This window comes from Taudactylus pleione, unplaced genomic scaffold, assembly GCF_031769625.1.
Source record: "Taudactylus pleione unplaced genomic scaffold, aTauple2 ptg000037l, whole genome shotgun sequence".
Classification (NCBI taxonomy): Eukaryota; Metazoa; Chordata; class Amphibia; order Anura; family Myobatrachidae; genus Taudactylus; species Taudactylus pleione.
In genome coordinates, this window is record NW_028284439.1 from 11,828,340 (window position 1) to 11,845,022 (window position 16,683).

Sequence of the window (16,683 nt, forward strand, 5' to 3'; positions counted from 1 at the left end):
ATGTATCTTCCCAGGCCTCCCCATCTGGCAGGAGTCAAATAGAAGCCAAAGAGTAGGGATAAAATACCCTGACACAGAGGATGGCAGTAAGACCTTAATATGAAGAGAGAGGACACATACTGTATTTGGATGAATTTATTTGGTCTATGTATTTGTGAATGTCGTTTATGTTGAATATTTGAGGGGGATATACCACTGCCCTTGTAGACAAAGTCAGCAGGATACTTAAGGTCAGCTTGGGTCCAGTATATCTATTAGTGGACAGTATTGTGATGAATGTGGGGGTTGTCCCAGATGGGCGTCATGGGAGTTAAAGATTAAATTTAAATGAATCCTGATCCAGAGCTTAACAGCAAATTTTGGTCGCAAGTATCAAGGGTGAGGTGTATGTAGTTTACAGAAACCCCAAGACCTATTCAGATAATCAGATTCTATATCCAGTCAGAAATCGTTCTCTGTGGGGCAAAAGTAGCTAATATGTGTGCAAACTGTGCTGTAATATTTTATATCTGGTAGGCCCCTGCCAACTCTTGATATGGGCTTTTTAAGTATATTTGAAGTTATTCTTTGGGGGGTTCCTGTTTCAAACAAACTGAACAGGGGTTTTCTGACACAATGTGCAGTGTTTGCAAGATATATAACCTAGGGATGGACATCAACAGCCGATGGTTTACAACCATCAATGTTTTTTTTGCAACATTATATATGGTACAGCAACGTTTTATTTAATTTCATTTACCAGTTTACACATCACACTTGTAAAATAATCAGATTAAAACATTTAATAAATATGTCATGCACCATCCATTAATCCATGCATGACGGTTGCTGCTGTGTCAACTGATATTATATACCTTACATATCTTTTAATACACATTTCTATAACTTCAGTGCATGTCATTATTATCTAGTAAAACAAAATAAGAACATATATACTGACCTTTGAGGAAGATGATGAAGCAAAACGTTCCACCTCTAGAACCTTGACCTTAATAGGACATCCTGTCAAGAATGTTTGGAGGTCGGGTTCTTTAAACCCAATTGTTTTGTAAATGGCAGAGAAAGGAATGCAGACACCTAAGGAAAAAAATAGTATTATTATATAAATTACAAGTATTAGTAACGGAGAAAACACATTCCTCAATTAAACTGGACATCCCAGTTAGATATGTTATTTGATTGGAAATAGAATAGTGAGCACATGACAAATAATAATCTCTAACATTCAATTAATGAATCTTTCTAAAAATAGATAAAGTAAGAAAATAACTCAGACCATCAAAACAAGTATAATAATGTATATTATTAACTGAAACCACATTACCTAACTAAGGCCCTCATTCAGAGCCGCTCGTTAGCGGCAGTACGCTCGTTCCGAGCGATGTTTGCACATCTGCGCATGCGTACGGATTTTAGTACGCATGCGCGAACCAGTCAGTGCGGCCGAAAATCGTTGGTACGCAATATAGCGAGGGCCTGCTATTTTGAGTGACAGAATGAGGCGTATGTGGGTGGTAACAGGGGAAGGTGCTTGAAAACTGGGAGTGGAGATCCGATCGCAGGCGTGCTTAAAGGTCAAAACGGGCGTTTTAAGGGAGTGCATAATTAATACAGCAGCGTCATTGACCACGTCACTGGGTTATTTTATAGCCAGAACTGCTCGCAAATTTGTGGTAGCAAAAACCAACCACAAGAATAGCGAGCAGTTCATACGCTGGTCGATGTACTCGATTAATCTAATAAATAGCGGACATGACGTATGGTGCGAGCGGCCAGGGGGCGTTTTTAACAAATAAACGAGCGTATGTTTTGCACGCTCATTCAGACTTAGAGGTGTGAACAGACTGCAATGTGCGTACGGATCATTTGAATAGCCACCCCTTGTTTTTGAACGAACGAACGCAAATAGCGTACGGCTCTGAATGAGGGCCTAATACCCCTTTCAGAAATACAACCCGGGAAATTTCCTGCTCAGACCCGGGAATTTCTCCTGTGCAAATTCCCGGATATTTGGTCGAGACCCCCCTTTTCACATTACAGCTTCTACCTGGGAAATTCCCGGATAGACCCCTTTCAGACATAAGCCGATTTTTTCTGTTTTCTCTACAGAAAATCACAGTTTTCTCATTTAAAGTGGAAGCTTTCTGGCACACATTAATGACGTCATGCAACATTAATTCAACAGTGTAACTTAAAAAAAATGATGGCAAAACATTTGTGTTTTCAAAACAAAGTTTTATTTAATAAAGGTCTTTATTGCCACTCCTGTCCCCTCTCCTCACCAATTCCAGATCGCGGTTCTGTTGCAATATGTGTAATATGGCCAGCATCTCTCCTGTCTCTCTCCGGCTGCTGCTGATATCATCACCATGCAGCAAGCAGCCGTGGCCGGCCAATCAGGAGCTGTTTAGTGAAGCCCGGGAGTAAATTCCAGGGTAGCACCATTCAGACATGAGCAGGGTAATTTCCTGAGACATAAGTCCTGGGAATTTTCCTGGTCGATTGGAGGGTCACATGTTCACGGGTAGGTACCTTTCAGACATACACGGCAACCCGGGAATTTGGCCGAGGCAGGCCAAATTCCCGGGAATCTCGGTATGTCTGAAAGGGGTATAACTTACAATAAAACTGATACCAGATACCAGAATTTCCAATGTAGGGAAAAGTAGAAAAACATTTTTGCAGATTCTCCCATTAAATACTAAAGTAGCACTTAAAAAGTGTTTTGAATATACCTCATGTTATTCCACCTCACTCTTAAATGGACAGCTTCCAACTTTGGTTATATTATTTTGCTGCTGGGTCTCCCAGATGATGGTACCCACTCCCTTATGTCGTGTACCCTCACATTATTATTCTACTGACCTCTTCTATGGATTCTACTGACCTCATTAGGGCTATGTGGCTGTTCTTATTACTATTATTTTGTTCTAGTTCTAGTTTGGGTTTTACTGTTATAACCTTTATTTGATAACAATGTAATGCTAGAACTTTTTTTGGGGAGGGGGGGATTTGCTTCTCTGAATATTGGCACATGGTGATGTCCATAGGTCATCTCTGATTCTATTTGTGGTTTGTTTAAGGAAAGTTAGAACTAAATGAAAATGGGACTGGACTTTCCGGATTTCAGTTATCGATTCCTATATGCCGTTTAACCAACCGGACTGTGCATAAAAGTGTCAGTGTATTTTGCTATCACCTTGCTGCATACTTTGTTCACTGTCAATATTCTTGTACCTGCTTTTACTTTTATTTTGAGCCACAATAAAAATATTTAGAAAAAATATTAAAGCATTTTTCCTTTTTTTTAATTAAATTTTTATATATTTCACTTTTTTTAAAATTTCATTTATATTTTGTAGAATATGGAAAGGAAGCCTGAGTCAACAAGTTCCTTGACACCTTACTGGCCTAGCAAGCTGTCAAGGAATCCGTTCTAAGAAATTAAAATATCTCACGGCTGCAGAACATTTACAGGAAGTCGTGCAGTCCCTGTGTCCATGACTATATTTCTCTGTAAGATTTATTCACTGTTTCAGTCCCCTATCACTCAGGTACAGATTTACCTAATACAGTGCATCCAGAAAGTATTCACAGGCTTCACTTTTTTCACATTTTGTTATGTTACAGCCTTATTCCAAAATGGAATAAATTAATTTTTGTCCTAAAAATTCTACACACAATACCCCATAATGACAATGTGTAAAAAGTTTTTTTTAGATTTTTGCTTTTACAAATAAAAAAACAAACAATGTTCATTAGTCTGTTACAATATGGCTTTCAGACCAACCACAGTAATAACAACCCTATAACAAATCTGCAATGATTTTGTGGAAGTGAACACAGACAATTGGCTGCGGCAATAGTCCTATATTTTTGCAATATATTTCTATCCTTTTCATCACAATACACTAATTAAGCAAATCTCAGTACTCAGGAACTGGGATCCATGCGCTAAAATGGTTTTAATCCTAATTATCAGGATTCCAGGTGTGTTAACCAGTGGCTCTAAATGTTCCATGTGGGGTCCTTCAAGGCTCCGTTCTGGGGCCACTACTGTTTTCCGTACTTATAAATCGCCTACAGTTATCGCTTCATTGATATGTGTGTGTGTGTGGATGATACTATTTACTAACTTCCCTTTCTTCAAAAATCGGATTCCTCTCATGTGAAAAATTTTATCATTTAATATTAATTGCTTTTTAAAAAAAAAATAATGATAAAACAATGACCATGTTATATGGGACAAAGGCTAAACTATATGTAATCTATTGATTAAAAAAAAAATACATATCTGACATCAGTATCTTCCTCCTCTCACGAGCCAGTACAGAGGATAAGCCTATTTTATATTTGTGCTCAAATGACTGCTGAAGACATTTAGCTGTGAACCCTGATCCTCCTGATGGGCAATTAAACCTGCTCTGTGCAACAGTCTGGTGTAGAGAGTCAGCCTTAGTTGCCCTGCAATGTGCAACTTCGTCTGGCCCGGGATCTAGTTTTACCTCATCCTGTGTTTAGCGCTTGGAATCCGGATTTCCACCTCATACTCCTGGTGCTTGGTGCACTTACTTGTGCCATGTGCCCCGCACCTCCTTCTGTATGCAACTACTTCAGTCAGTTCATCCCTGCTGATCTTGTACTCAGAAGGGGGGCCGTGACCTTTATGGCATTAGCAGCATAGCCCATAACTCTTTGCAGGGATCCTTGGTGATAATCTGCACCACATTAGACACCGTGTGGCAATTTAAGATAATGGCACTAGTTATAGTAATCAATATCACTTTGCTGCCTTTTCTGATACTGTGCATGCACAGCCTTATGGCATGTGCATTATCACTTTGCCATAACCTGCCAGGGAAGAGCATTGAGGCTCCCGGGGAGGTACCTTCTGATCCCTTCCTGGTGATAATCAATCCATAGGGCTAAAGGTGGGTACACAACTAGCAGATATATCTGCAGATCGAGTGATCTGCAGATATATCTGTAGATGGGATTTCGACGCCTGTCATTAGACCCTTGCCGGGAATAGACAGTCGGGATGCCGACAGTCGGTATTTAGACGTCGGCATTCCAACTGCATACCTTGGATCGGTATGATTTACTGGCGGACGGTTCAAATCCCAACGGAAGCCCGGCAGAGGTGAAGATCCCGACTTAGCTAAAGGTAAGTATAAACTAACCTAACCCCCCTAACCCTAACCCTCCCTTAGGAGTGCCTAACCCTAACCTCCCCCCCACAAGTGCCTAACCCTAACCCCCCTCTAAGTGCCTAAACCTAACCTCCCCTTCCCCGCTGCCTAAACCTAAGTCTCCCGGGGTGGTGCCTAACCCTAACCTCAACCCAGGGGTGCCTAACCCTAACCCCCCCTTCCCCTAGCTTAACCCTAACCCTCCCGGGGGGGCTGCCTATCCCTAAGTCCCCCCCGGGAGCCCCTAACCTAACCCTCCCCCACCCCACGGCTGTCCGCGTAGGTAAAATGACAGGCGTCGGGATTTCGACGCCTGTCATTAGACCCTTGCCGGAATTAGACAGTCGGGATGCCAATGGTCAGGATTTAGACCGTCGACATCCCGACTGCATACCCTGTAGATGATGGTCGTTCGTATGCACTGAATGACCATCATCTTCCAGGCAGCCACAGGTCCATCTGGCCAGGGGGTAGATCCGAGGCTGCCGCTGCATGTGTACGGGCGGTCAGCGGTTTGCAGCGTTAGTCAATCTAATGCAGGATATATAGTTTCTGCATTTTTATCCTTGACCTATCGGCCCCAGAGTCAGTTAAAACTGCAGCCTGTCTGAGATCTTTCAAGACTTCTGTTATTCAGCTCAGTAAACATGTTTAATTGTAATGCTATTTGCCTTCTCTCTGTAACTAGATCACAGCTGTATATGATATATCCAGGATATAAGTGAAAACAATAATTCACTCTGAATGTATTTCTTCCTAGTAAAATAAATGCTTTCCACTGATTAGAAAAGATTAGCCTAGAGTGACTATACACTGATCCACTCATTGCTGGTAGGCCACATTACTTTGCCAGATGAAATCAAGACTGCCCAATGAAGACTGGAACTATTGGGAAGTGTGGGAACCAGGGGTTCCAGTGAGCCTGAAGATCAAATGTCATCTCTGCTACGTGGTAGTATACATATAATTTTCATAACTATCATTCCCTTGACAACATGATATAATAAAAAGGCTTATAACAATGGAGTATGTAACCCTGGGAGAAATCCTCCTTATAGAATCACCAACATGCAGTGAATGCAGCTACTTTGTGAATTGAAGCAATATTCAATAAATGCAGCCTATCAATTCAAAGTGACATTACCGATACACAGTAAATCAAATGTACGTATAGAAATAAACTTCCAAAAAATTAGTGACCATTGTCAGTATAAGAGTCTGTGATTTGCGGGAATCCGTGTAATTTTGCCGATACAGCCAACAGATTTAAAGCGGCAAGTTATTTTGAAGCAAAACCAGGTTGATACTGCACCACAAACCGCATGCTATTACATATGGGCCCAGAACTCACAAGATTGCCAAGAGTTCATCTCTGGGCTCTGGTAAATTAGAAGACAGATTTACTTTTTATTTTTAGAAACCACAGGATTTGAGTACATAGAAGTGATTCCATGATATATGTAAGTTGCAGCAAACTTACCGCTGGCTTTGGAATCACTTATGATATCCGAGTCCACTTCTTCCCCATCAAAGTGGAGCTCGCTGGTGTCAAGGTTTTCAATCAGATTGCTCATGTCGGCGGCAATCTTCTCTAGTGTAGAAGAATCTAATCTCTTTGGTGGTCTCAGTGACATATTGTGCACTAACAACCTGTTAACACAGGGGCCTGTTGGGAAAAAAGAAAAATAGAACTGTAAGATTTACATGAATGTTTACACTGTTTTCTAAGTAGCCTGTCTTCAGCTGCTTTGCATGGAAAGCTTTAAATCAAATACCAAAAGAAACCTATCAAGGCTGAATTTCTTTTCTTTCATTTTTAAATAAAAAAAGGAAAGGATCCATAACTTGGTCTAGGCTGAAGCCCAGGACTGTCTTCCTGCTTTTCCTGGTGTTCTACTTGTATCAGATATGATATATATATACTGTATACCGTACTTAAATATGTACTATAGAAAACAGAGATTTGCTTAAAAAAAATCACTTCAAAGCAGCTCAGACTTTATGCAGATGACTCAAATGACCTTACTGTCAAACTCTACAATAACATGTTTACTACTCTCTATATTTCAGGTAGTCAGAGGGAAAGTAGCACAGAAAAGGCAGGGGCTAAAACTAAAAATGTCTTCTGAATAGTTTTCTACTATCTAAAATGAATTTGTGTAGTGAAATGTAATAAGCTCGCTGCCTAGGTGTCATCATTGACTTGGAACAGTCTTTTGCTACCTACATTCAATCTGTTGACAAATCACATTATAGCTAAGAAATATTTCTAGAATCCACACACATCTCACACAAGACACTGCAAACAACAATTCATGTACTTATCATCTCCTGCACTGACTATTACAATATATTCATTTACAGGAGCGGTTGAAGAGACGTGGGGACGTGTGTAGTCTCCATGAAGGCCTGCTTGTCTCACTGGCGCATGTCCCCAGTAGACTCTGACACTGTGCGGGCGCCATTTTCCAGGTGATTTCTGTAGTGTGTATGCGCAGATCTCCGGAAACATGGCACCCATTGCCATGTTCCGGTTGACATCTGTGGCGTACCGAGAGGTAAGTATTGTGGGTGCAGGGTGTGTAGTGTGTGCCCGTTAGATGAAGCATTTGTTCACTATCCACAGCTGAGTTCGCTATTTATCAGCACAGATATGATTACTCATTATGTGGCTGTGTCCATGAACTTTTATCCTTTACACAAATTAACAGAAAATTTGAATATAAAAAGTATATACTACAGAATATAATCTGTTGCCGCAACAATTATTAAAATATTATGCTAAAAGGATTAGGATAGGCGTCTGTATTTCTACACCTATCTTAAGTCCCTTATCAGGATTTCAGTGTAGGTATTGAGACCAGCGGCATCTCGGCCGCCGGTCTCGTAACTACATCCCCCTAGCGCTTAATGTTAATATATAGGCCATTTAGTGTGACATACAGTCATGGAGAAAGTCTGTACTTTGCACACTATGGACTTCAGTTTCTTGATCTGATTCTTTTCCTTACATTTGCTATAATTTTCAGATCACTGTGAGGTATGATAGGATTTCCATTGTGCATAACATTGCTATAATAATTCCAGAGATTTGTACATAAATAGCACAAACTCTATTGGAACTCTGACCTTAGCAGAGAGACACAGAATGTATGAATCATTGAAATTCACTCAATGGTATTGACTTCGAATAATATCTGGGGATCCTCCAATTAGGTTGGACTTTTAAGGGATTATACTTTATTCACCTGAGCCTCCCCCTTCCCCTTCCTTCCCCCCCCCCCCCCCCATCCTCCCCCCTTGGCGTCTTGTTCCCGTGGCTGCTCTCCTTTCTAATTTAGGTTGTTGGAATGATATATGTAACCTTAAAACGATGGATAAGAGTACAACAAGTATCATTGTTTTATATTCTACAAGCTTCCGGTCTCAACGGAGACTTTGTATTACTGAAATATCTGTGTGTACCTCTTTATATGTAACCAGTGGCGTAACTATGGATGGTGCAAGGGGTGCGCCTGCTATGGGGCCTGGTGGCTTAGGGGGCCCACCGCTACCGCAAGAAACCCCCTGCACCCTCCCAAGTTTGTTTTTTTAACTCTTTTGGTGCCAGGTCACCAGCACCGGCACTTTACTTCCGCCTTACTTTTTCCTGCTGCGGAGCTTCTGGTCTCGTGAGATGATGACATCATCATCTCATAAATCTTAGTTTTCTCCAGGCTCTGGGACTGGGAGGTGCAGTGTCACAGTCTACTGTAGTCCCTCTGCCCACCCTTCTACTTACCTGATTCCCCATCACGGGCCCCGGAGCTCAGCCGCCCACCCCGTCTTCTGCTGCAGTCACACAATGACGCCAATACAGAGGCAAAGCGCGCGGCTGACATCGTGATTGTCCCCTGAGCAAAGTGCAGGGACTGAGGCAGTGCCCCTCACCTGCCCTGGGGTACCTCGCATCACTCCCATTTTCCCAGGCAACAAACAAAGGAGACCCCCAGCGTTATTCATATAGACAAGGTCAGTGTAATGCTCACAGTCTGTGATAACCCTTACTGTGAGGAACAGTGTATGTGTGTGTCCCTCCTCCAGACACCTCCTCACCCCCTGCCCCTAAACAGAACCCCCCTCACACACCCTCACTACCTTCATACATCATTCCACCCACCTACCTCTACCCTGCTTCCAGAGACCCTGCACTAGCCCCCCCACCCTGCCTCCAGACACCCCCTTCCCTCCCTCCCTAATTCCAGAACACCCCTCCTTCCCCTCCTGTCTTAAGTACCACAGACAGTAATCTTTCCCTGCTACCTGTCTTAACCTCTCCCTATTACCAGACACCCCCTTTCTTGCTGCAACTCATACTGCACCTTCTATGCTTCCAGACTCCCCCCCATACTTCCATACTACTCCCCCTTGCTACCAGTCCCCCCTCATACTTCCAGAATCTCTCCCCCCCATACTGCCAAACTCTCTACCATTATGACATACTCCTCCCCCCACATCCCCCAAACACACATACTTTGTGGTTTAGGTGGAGATATCCGGCCTATAAAGAGCAGGGCAGTTTCTGCATCATTGTTTGGGGTAAAAGCATGAATAAATAGTCTCCTGTACATCTATTTTACAGTACATAGAACTGGTGGGGGCATGAAAATTTTGCTATGGGGCCCCCATAGGTCTAGTTACGCCCCTGGATGTAACTGTTCATTTTATTCAATGATCAGCTGTTGTGATATCAGTTACAATATGTATGTTTTGCTTTCATGGTGCTTCAATAAAAAAAAAAAATTACTTGAAAAAAAAAAACAGCACAAACTCAAAGGCAGCAGGAAATTTGTTATTTCTGACCTCTTTCGTATTTTGGATGAAGGCACTTTCTGCTCAAGTGGTAAATAACCACAGTTGCTTAGTTACATAATCTGTATTTTATATTTCAGACAAGAAAAAACATAGTACATGTTGTAGTAAAATCAGCAGCTAGAACATCCCAGTGTCCAGTATAACAAAATGGGATGTGTTTATAATACAGATGTGCGGCATCCTGGCTGAAGAAATCCTGGCGCTGGAATGCCACTACCCGGCTAGAAGACCGGCGCCGGAATACCGTCAGGAGGTGAAATCCCGACGCTGGAATCCCGACAGCCAGGATGCCGAGCGCAAGTACAGCAGGGCTGGTTAGGACTTAGCCGCGGGGAGGGGGGGGGGGTAGGTTTAGGCATCATGGGGGGGTTTAGGGTTAGGCTCGAGGAGGGGGAGGTTAGGGATAGGTACACCCGGGGGTGAGTTAGGCACCACCGGGAGGGGGGTGTTTAGGTTTAGGCACCAAGGGGGGGGGGCGGTAGGTTTAGGCACTAATGGGGAGGGTTAGGGTAGGGTGGAGGGAGGGTTAGCGTTAGGATGTACAACCAGAGGGTTAGGGGGAGATGGGGGGGTAAGTATCCTGAGCATATATGGATGCCCTGTCGGTATATTGACAGCAGGCATCCCGACTGCCGGGATTACGTACCCATTCCTAACAAAATATGTGTATGAGATGTGTTTTTATGGTATGATATCATTGCTCGCATACTTTTCTCGTATAATCTGTACCTGGTATCAGGTGTAACATTCGTCACTGAATGCATGTAATTACAGACACACTGTATCTCTCAGGTGATAAGATTATCAAAAAATCTGTCTATCTAAGAACACTATACCCATATATATTTCAAGCCATGTGAGCTTCATATACATGAAGACGTCTGTCGTACATAGTTACAAGGGGAGTGTTCAGTCCTTCTCTTCCTCCCCTACAACATTTCTGACATTGCACAAAGCATAACTAATAGCTATTAATACAGATACACTTTCACCCTTAAAAATAAGCTGGATACACACTAGACGATATACTGGACAATTTGTTGTTATGAGGCGAATCGGAACGGCAAATCGAGCACATCGTCCAGTGTGTGCACACTATTGCGTGCTCCCGTGCATCGTTCGTCGTATCCTCAAATATGGTGCAGAATTGTTTTTTCTAGATTTACTCCTAACTATAAATGATGCCCCATGTAAGCATTGTTCCTCTGCCTCTCCCTGAAGCACATAAATGTATCTATGAGCACACCTTTTACTTATCCAAAAATTTAGGGGAGATGGATTATGGCAGGGCTCGACAAATCCCGGGGGCCTGGTCACCATGGCGACCATATTATGCTGCCTGGCGACCAGATTTTACAGGGAGGGAGGAAGCAGACCTTTGTCAGCCCCAGCGGAGATTCGTGAGCATGTCTGCTGTAGTATTGCGGCGGGCATTTCATGCACAGGAGTGCATGTGCTGAGTGTTACCTGCGGTGACTGCTGTGTCTGTATGTCCCGGCCTGTGCTGACTCCTTCTGTCTGGCCCACGCTGACTTCTGCCGTTCTCCTTCTCCTGTCCATCCCGACGGCCAGCGTTTACTTCTGCCGTCCTCCTTCTCCTGTCTGTCCCGGCCGGCGCTGACTTCTGCCATCCGTCCCGGCTGTTTGTTGGCACCTAACTCTGGCTGCATAGAGCTCTCCAGTAAGAGGGTCTATGCGTTGCCGGGGATTGCGGCTTCGTTGGGGTAGTGGTGTGACCCAAGGGGGATGGTGTGAAGGGGTATTTTGCATGAGCGCACCCCTTTAGTTGTGTGGCTGTGGGGGTTAGTAGCTGCACAGCAATGTGGCTGCAGAGGTGTGCTTTGCCGGGGGTATCCCCTTAGTGGTGTGGCTGTGGAGGTTGGTTTCTCGAGGGGTAGGTGCTCAGTAATATGGCCTTGGGGAGGAGGGGGGGATTTGCCGGGGGGTAGTACATTTTGGCACCATTGTTTATGTACAAATGTGGTCTGTTATTTCTGGGGGGGGAAAGAGGGGTGGAGCAGGGGAGTTGTGAAAAGCGGAGGGCCTCCATTTTACTACATCCATTCAACTGTGGCCAACTAGTATAGTGTGTGTAACAGCTGCATAACACACAGAACTGTGCTCCTTAATTTGTAGTTTATTTTTTTGTTTGCTTTTTTTTGGGGGGGGGGGGGGGGGCAGTGGTCTGGCTCCTACACTTTCACCCTGGCTCCTAGATTTTATAGAAAAAATGTTCAAGCCCTGCGGGGGTCTATTTATCAAAAGCTAAATTCTCTAAATCCCGTGAAAATGGGATTTAGGGCTTGTGCCTATTAATCAAAGACCCCGCCAAGAAGTAAAGGCTATTGCTGGATAATCGCAAGAAGTGGCCTTCACCAGGGGATAGGTACGGGACGCCGGCACTCGGGATGCCGATGCTCAGGATCCCGGCGGGCAGAATGCTGATGCCGGCATCCCGACAGGGTTAGGTTACCAACACCTGTCGGTAGATATCCTAACCTCCCTCTCTCCCTACCCTAATCCTAACCCTCCCTACCCGGCGTCTGAACCTAACCTCCCCCCCCAGTGCCTAAACCTAACCTCGCCTTCCCTGCACCCTAATCCTAACCCTCCCCCTTTAGTGCCTAACCCTAACCCTCCCCTTAACTCCATAGTGCCTAACCCTAACCCCTAAAGCTAACCCTCCCCTTAACCCCGCTACTTACCTTCAGGATTCCGGCGCCTGCATTCTGACCTTCCCCGGCATCTGCTTCACCGGGGCACTCCTGCATTACTTCCCAAAGCATACGGAGCCATAATTATAATAGCTGGGTTACTGTCCTGCCATTGGTAATGCGAACTCAGGATGACTTTAGCCAGGGGTGCCCACAGAAAAGAAAAATGCTTTATTATTAAAATATAGCTTTTTTGTTAATTTATTTAGTTTCAAAAAAAATAAAAAAAATTATTTTTTAGAACAAATTTGGAACTTTAAGGCTGAGTCCAGATGTTTGTAAATTGCTCATCAAAGTGATGTAAATTCTTCTTTTTGGAGGCATCTTCATAAAAGAACCCGAGGATACTTCTTTGCACAAGCACGTGACTGCTACATATATCTGACAAGATCATATCTAGACTATGGCCCTCATTCAAAGGCGGTCATAAGAAGCGAGCGCTCGCTCTGAATGAGGGCGGCCGCTTGACTTTTCAAGTGTGGCCTCCTGGTCGCTAGCTAAGCTGTGGGTTACCACCCACAGCTTTAGCAACTGACCAGGTTGATGGTCGCAATGGTCAAGACCATCGCGACCATCGGGGCTTGCGACGAGACCCTAAGGTTGGGTCTCGGCAACCACAAGCCCCAGGGAGCTTCCTGCTCTGATCGAGCAGGAAGCTCCCCACTGACATCACTGCTGATGTCAGTGCGGCCGCCCACAAAACGGCCTCCGTTTGTGAAACCACCCCCCCCCGCCCCGCCTACAAAATGGGTCGAGCTGTCGATCAACATCAACAGCTGCCCCTTTGTAGTGATCTCCGGAGCGAGAGAATTTCTCTCTCGCTCCGGGGCACGCGCAGTGCGGTCGCTGCGCGTGCGCAGGGCCAAAACATCGACCCGGTTGCAAGCGCTCAGCGCTTGCGACCGGGTCTGAATGAGGGTCTATGTCCTACCATTACCAAAAATAAATTAATCCAATTTGACAGTCAAATGTTATTCCATACTAGCAACTGCCCACCTCCAGCATATACAAAGTGCATTCACAAATGGTATTCTCTTATCAAAAGCAATGTTTTTTTTCATGTAAAAGAAAAAGGAGTGGCTCTTGTAGCAATAATATATCCAATTGACATTCAGCTCCTGATAACATCTCACAGAGAGTAGTAACAATAACTCAAGAGAATATCACTTCCAAAGACAACCATTTAACCTTTGTACTAAACAAATAAAACAAGCCAACAGAATACTTTACAAAAGATAAAGTCACACTAAAGAAAATAAGGTTGGGCTCTGATGACAATACACAGATATGTACAATTATCAATACACACACAACACAATAAAACACAACTGGACACAATGAAATGCAAGAGATACTTATGAGAGTGTATGCCATGTATGTTGTTTCCAGAGAAATGTATAATATATGCTGATATAATAATCCAGCTGTCAACTGCAAGTAGTTTAACAGTGGATAAGAAATAGCAGAGCAGAAGGTTGTTATTTAGAACATGAATAATAGTGTATACATTTACCAAAACCTCTTAAACTTTAAAATGTTGCATAATTATATTTATATATTTTGTTTTAAGAAATTTCAGATGTTTATCATGTGTTTTGCAACAAATGAGAAGTTTTGGTCTTGCTATGAATCAAGACCAATATTATGCAAACTCATAGTGAGTGATAAGGATATTGAGTGTAAACCAATAAAATAATTTAGATTTCAAATACATGGCAACAATCGTTCACAGATAGCTCCATGCAAGATAACTGCTATACAGCTGTTTATTAAATAGGGTGGCAATTTTTAATGGATACAATTACCGGTTGTAAATTGATGTCAGTCATGGTCTGGTTTTATGTATAGCCGCCGGGGGTTAGGAATAGGGATACAAGCCAGGGATAATGAGGAAGCGGGTTAGGAGCAGGGGCCACAGGAACAGGGTGGTAGTAGTTCTAAGCAATGACACTGAGCTGGTGGGCAGTTCACCATAAACCAATGCACATTGTGTATAAATAATATTACAGAAAAAGTGAAATGACAATAAATAAAATATACATTAAAGTGTGATATAAGTGTATGATTTGTAAATGTTTTTGGTAAAAAACAAGTAGCTTGTTATAGAAATGTGTGTTGAATCGGTCATTAGAAATGTTTGGAAACAAACAAACAATGTAAGTGCTTGTTTCATTTACAACCAAGTGTGATTTGTTTTTTATCACTCTACCCAGGAATTCAGCTTTAAGCAAACAATCCCTATAATCAGGTATATTTCTTTCACTAAAAACATATACATGATCCAGTAGGTGTGAGTGATTTTACACCACGGATTACCGATAGGCAAATCTCCAGCATGTAGCTTCGTGATCTGAAAGGTTCTCTGCTCCGGGAATGTGTCTGGTTTTCCCAGGACAGTTCTTTATTCCCACCCAAAATCTTTCCCTCTCAAGACTTTTCAAGCTGTAATTGAAAGCCCTGATTAGCCCACATTAAAACAGCACAAGTAAAAATAGGTCCCAATAATCCTTATTCAGGGATTAAAAGTACTATGAAATACTTTTCCAACAGTCCCAGTATCAGTGACACAGTCACGGTTTTATGTCTACAGAAGGAGCGTGAACTGTGGGTGTGATTTTCGCTTTAAACTAATTCAGCTATACTTGATTTCCTCTTTTCTAACTACGCAGGTCTTTCATTACTAGATTAGACTGTTAGGGTCCTTTTTATATTTTTTAGATATTAAATTATATTCATGTATATTGGGTACACTTTAATTCTTGTGCTATTTCTATAAGACACTGCAAACCTTTTCTGGCATAAATATACATAAATACATACACATTATACATCATCATCATTTAATTGTAAACAACATACACTAACACATAAAAACAGCACAGGTAAACAAAGCACAGGTAAACATAAAAACAGCACAGGTAAACAGCAGACCTGAGACAATGGGTAGAGAAGGTACTGTTCATGAGAGGTTACAGTCTTGAAGGAGAGGACAATTATGGGAAAACAAGAGCTAATAGGACTCAGAATATAACCGGAGAAGTATCAGCTGGTTGTAGGATAAACTATAATGAAGTGATGGGTTTTTTAGAGCGTTTGAAAGATTAAAGCTTGGGGTAGAGTCCAAACAGGCGGGGTAGGGAGCTCCATAAGTGATGAGAAGCATGGGAGAAGTCTTTGAGGAAGGAGTGAGAGGTGGGTTACCACAGAGGTGGACAGGCATAGGTCAGAGGCAGATTGAAGAGGGAAATCAGGAGTGTATGTATCGTGACGAGATCAGAGACATATGGGAGGAGATGACTTTGGTTTGAAAGAGCGAGTGATAAGCTTCATTTGAATAAACCAGTGTAAGAATAAAAGAGTCCTGCAGTACATGTGGAGTGGAAATATAAGTCATGCAGAGGCATTAACAACATGTGTGGGGAAATATCAGTCTTGCAGAGGCCTTTTACAACATGTTGTAGAGGGGAAAGATCGATGATGGGATGATGGGAAGGTCAGATAGTAGGAGGTTGCAGTAATCAAGTTGGGAGATAATGAGAAACTAAGTAACAATGGATAAGGGTTTTGGAAATATCCAGAGTGAGAAAGCACAATGTTTTGAATGAAGAAGAGATGGGGTGTAAACATGTTTGGGTAAGTTTGAGATATTGTCATCCAAGAGAATGCTGAGAGGATGGAGTAGTTACACCAGGAGAGGGGAAGATGATGAGGTAGCATTGGGACATCCAAGTGAAGATGAAAGAGAATCAATTTTACGTACAGGATAAAAGAGAAGATGAGAGGTTAGGGAAGGAGAAGTAGATATTTGTGTTATTTGCATAGAAGTGATAGTCGAGGTAAAAGGAGTATATTTGTTCAAAAAAACAATGCAGAGAAAGAGAAGAGCAGGAAGTCCCAAAATTAGCTTTACAGAACACCAAAAT

The 16,683-nt window shown here is 42.8% G+C and overlaps 1 protein-coding gene across 3 annotated transcripts in view; it reads right to left on the reverse strand.

Moving 5' to 3' along the window:
• Positions 1–16,683, reverse strand: part of PLD1 (phospholipase D1) — a 262,771-nt gene that overhangs the window by 113,380 nt on the left and 132,708 nt on the right. For all 3 annotated transcript variants that reach the window (XM_088452406.1, XM_088452407.1, XM_088452405.1), the window contains 2 exons: positions 6,673–6,858; positions 941–1,077 (listed from right to left, as the gene is read on the reverse strand). In XM_088452406.1, coding sequence (XP_088308532.1) covers positions 941–1,077; positions 6,673–6,826 — 291 coding nt within the window. In that variant the 5' untranslated portion in view covers positions 6,827–6,858. The remainder of the gene's footprint in view (positions 1–940; positions 1,078–6,672; positions 6,859–16,683) is intronic.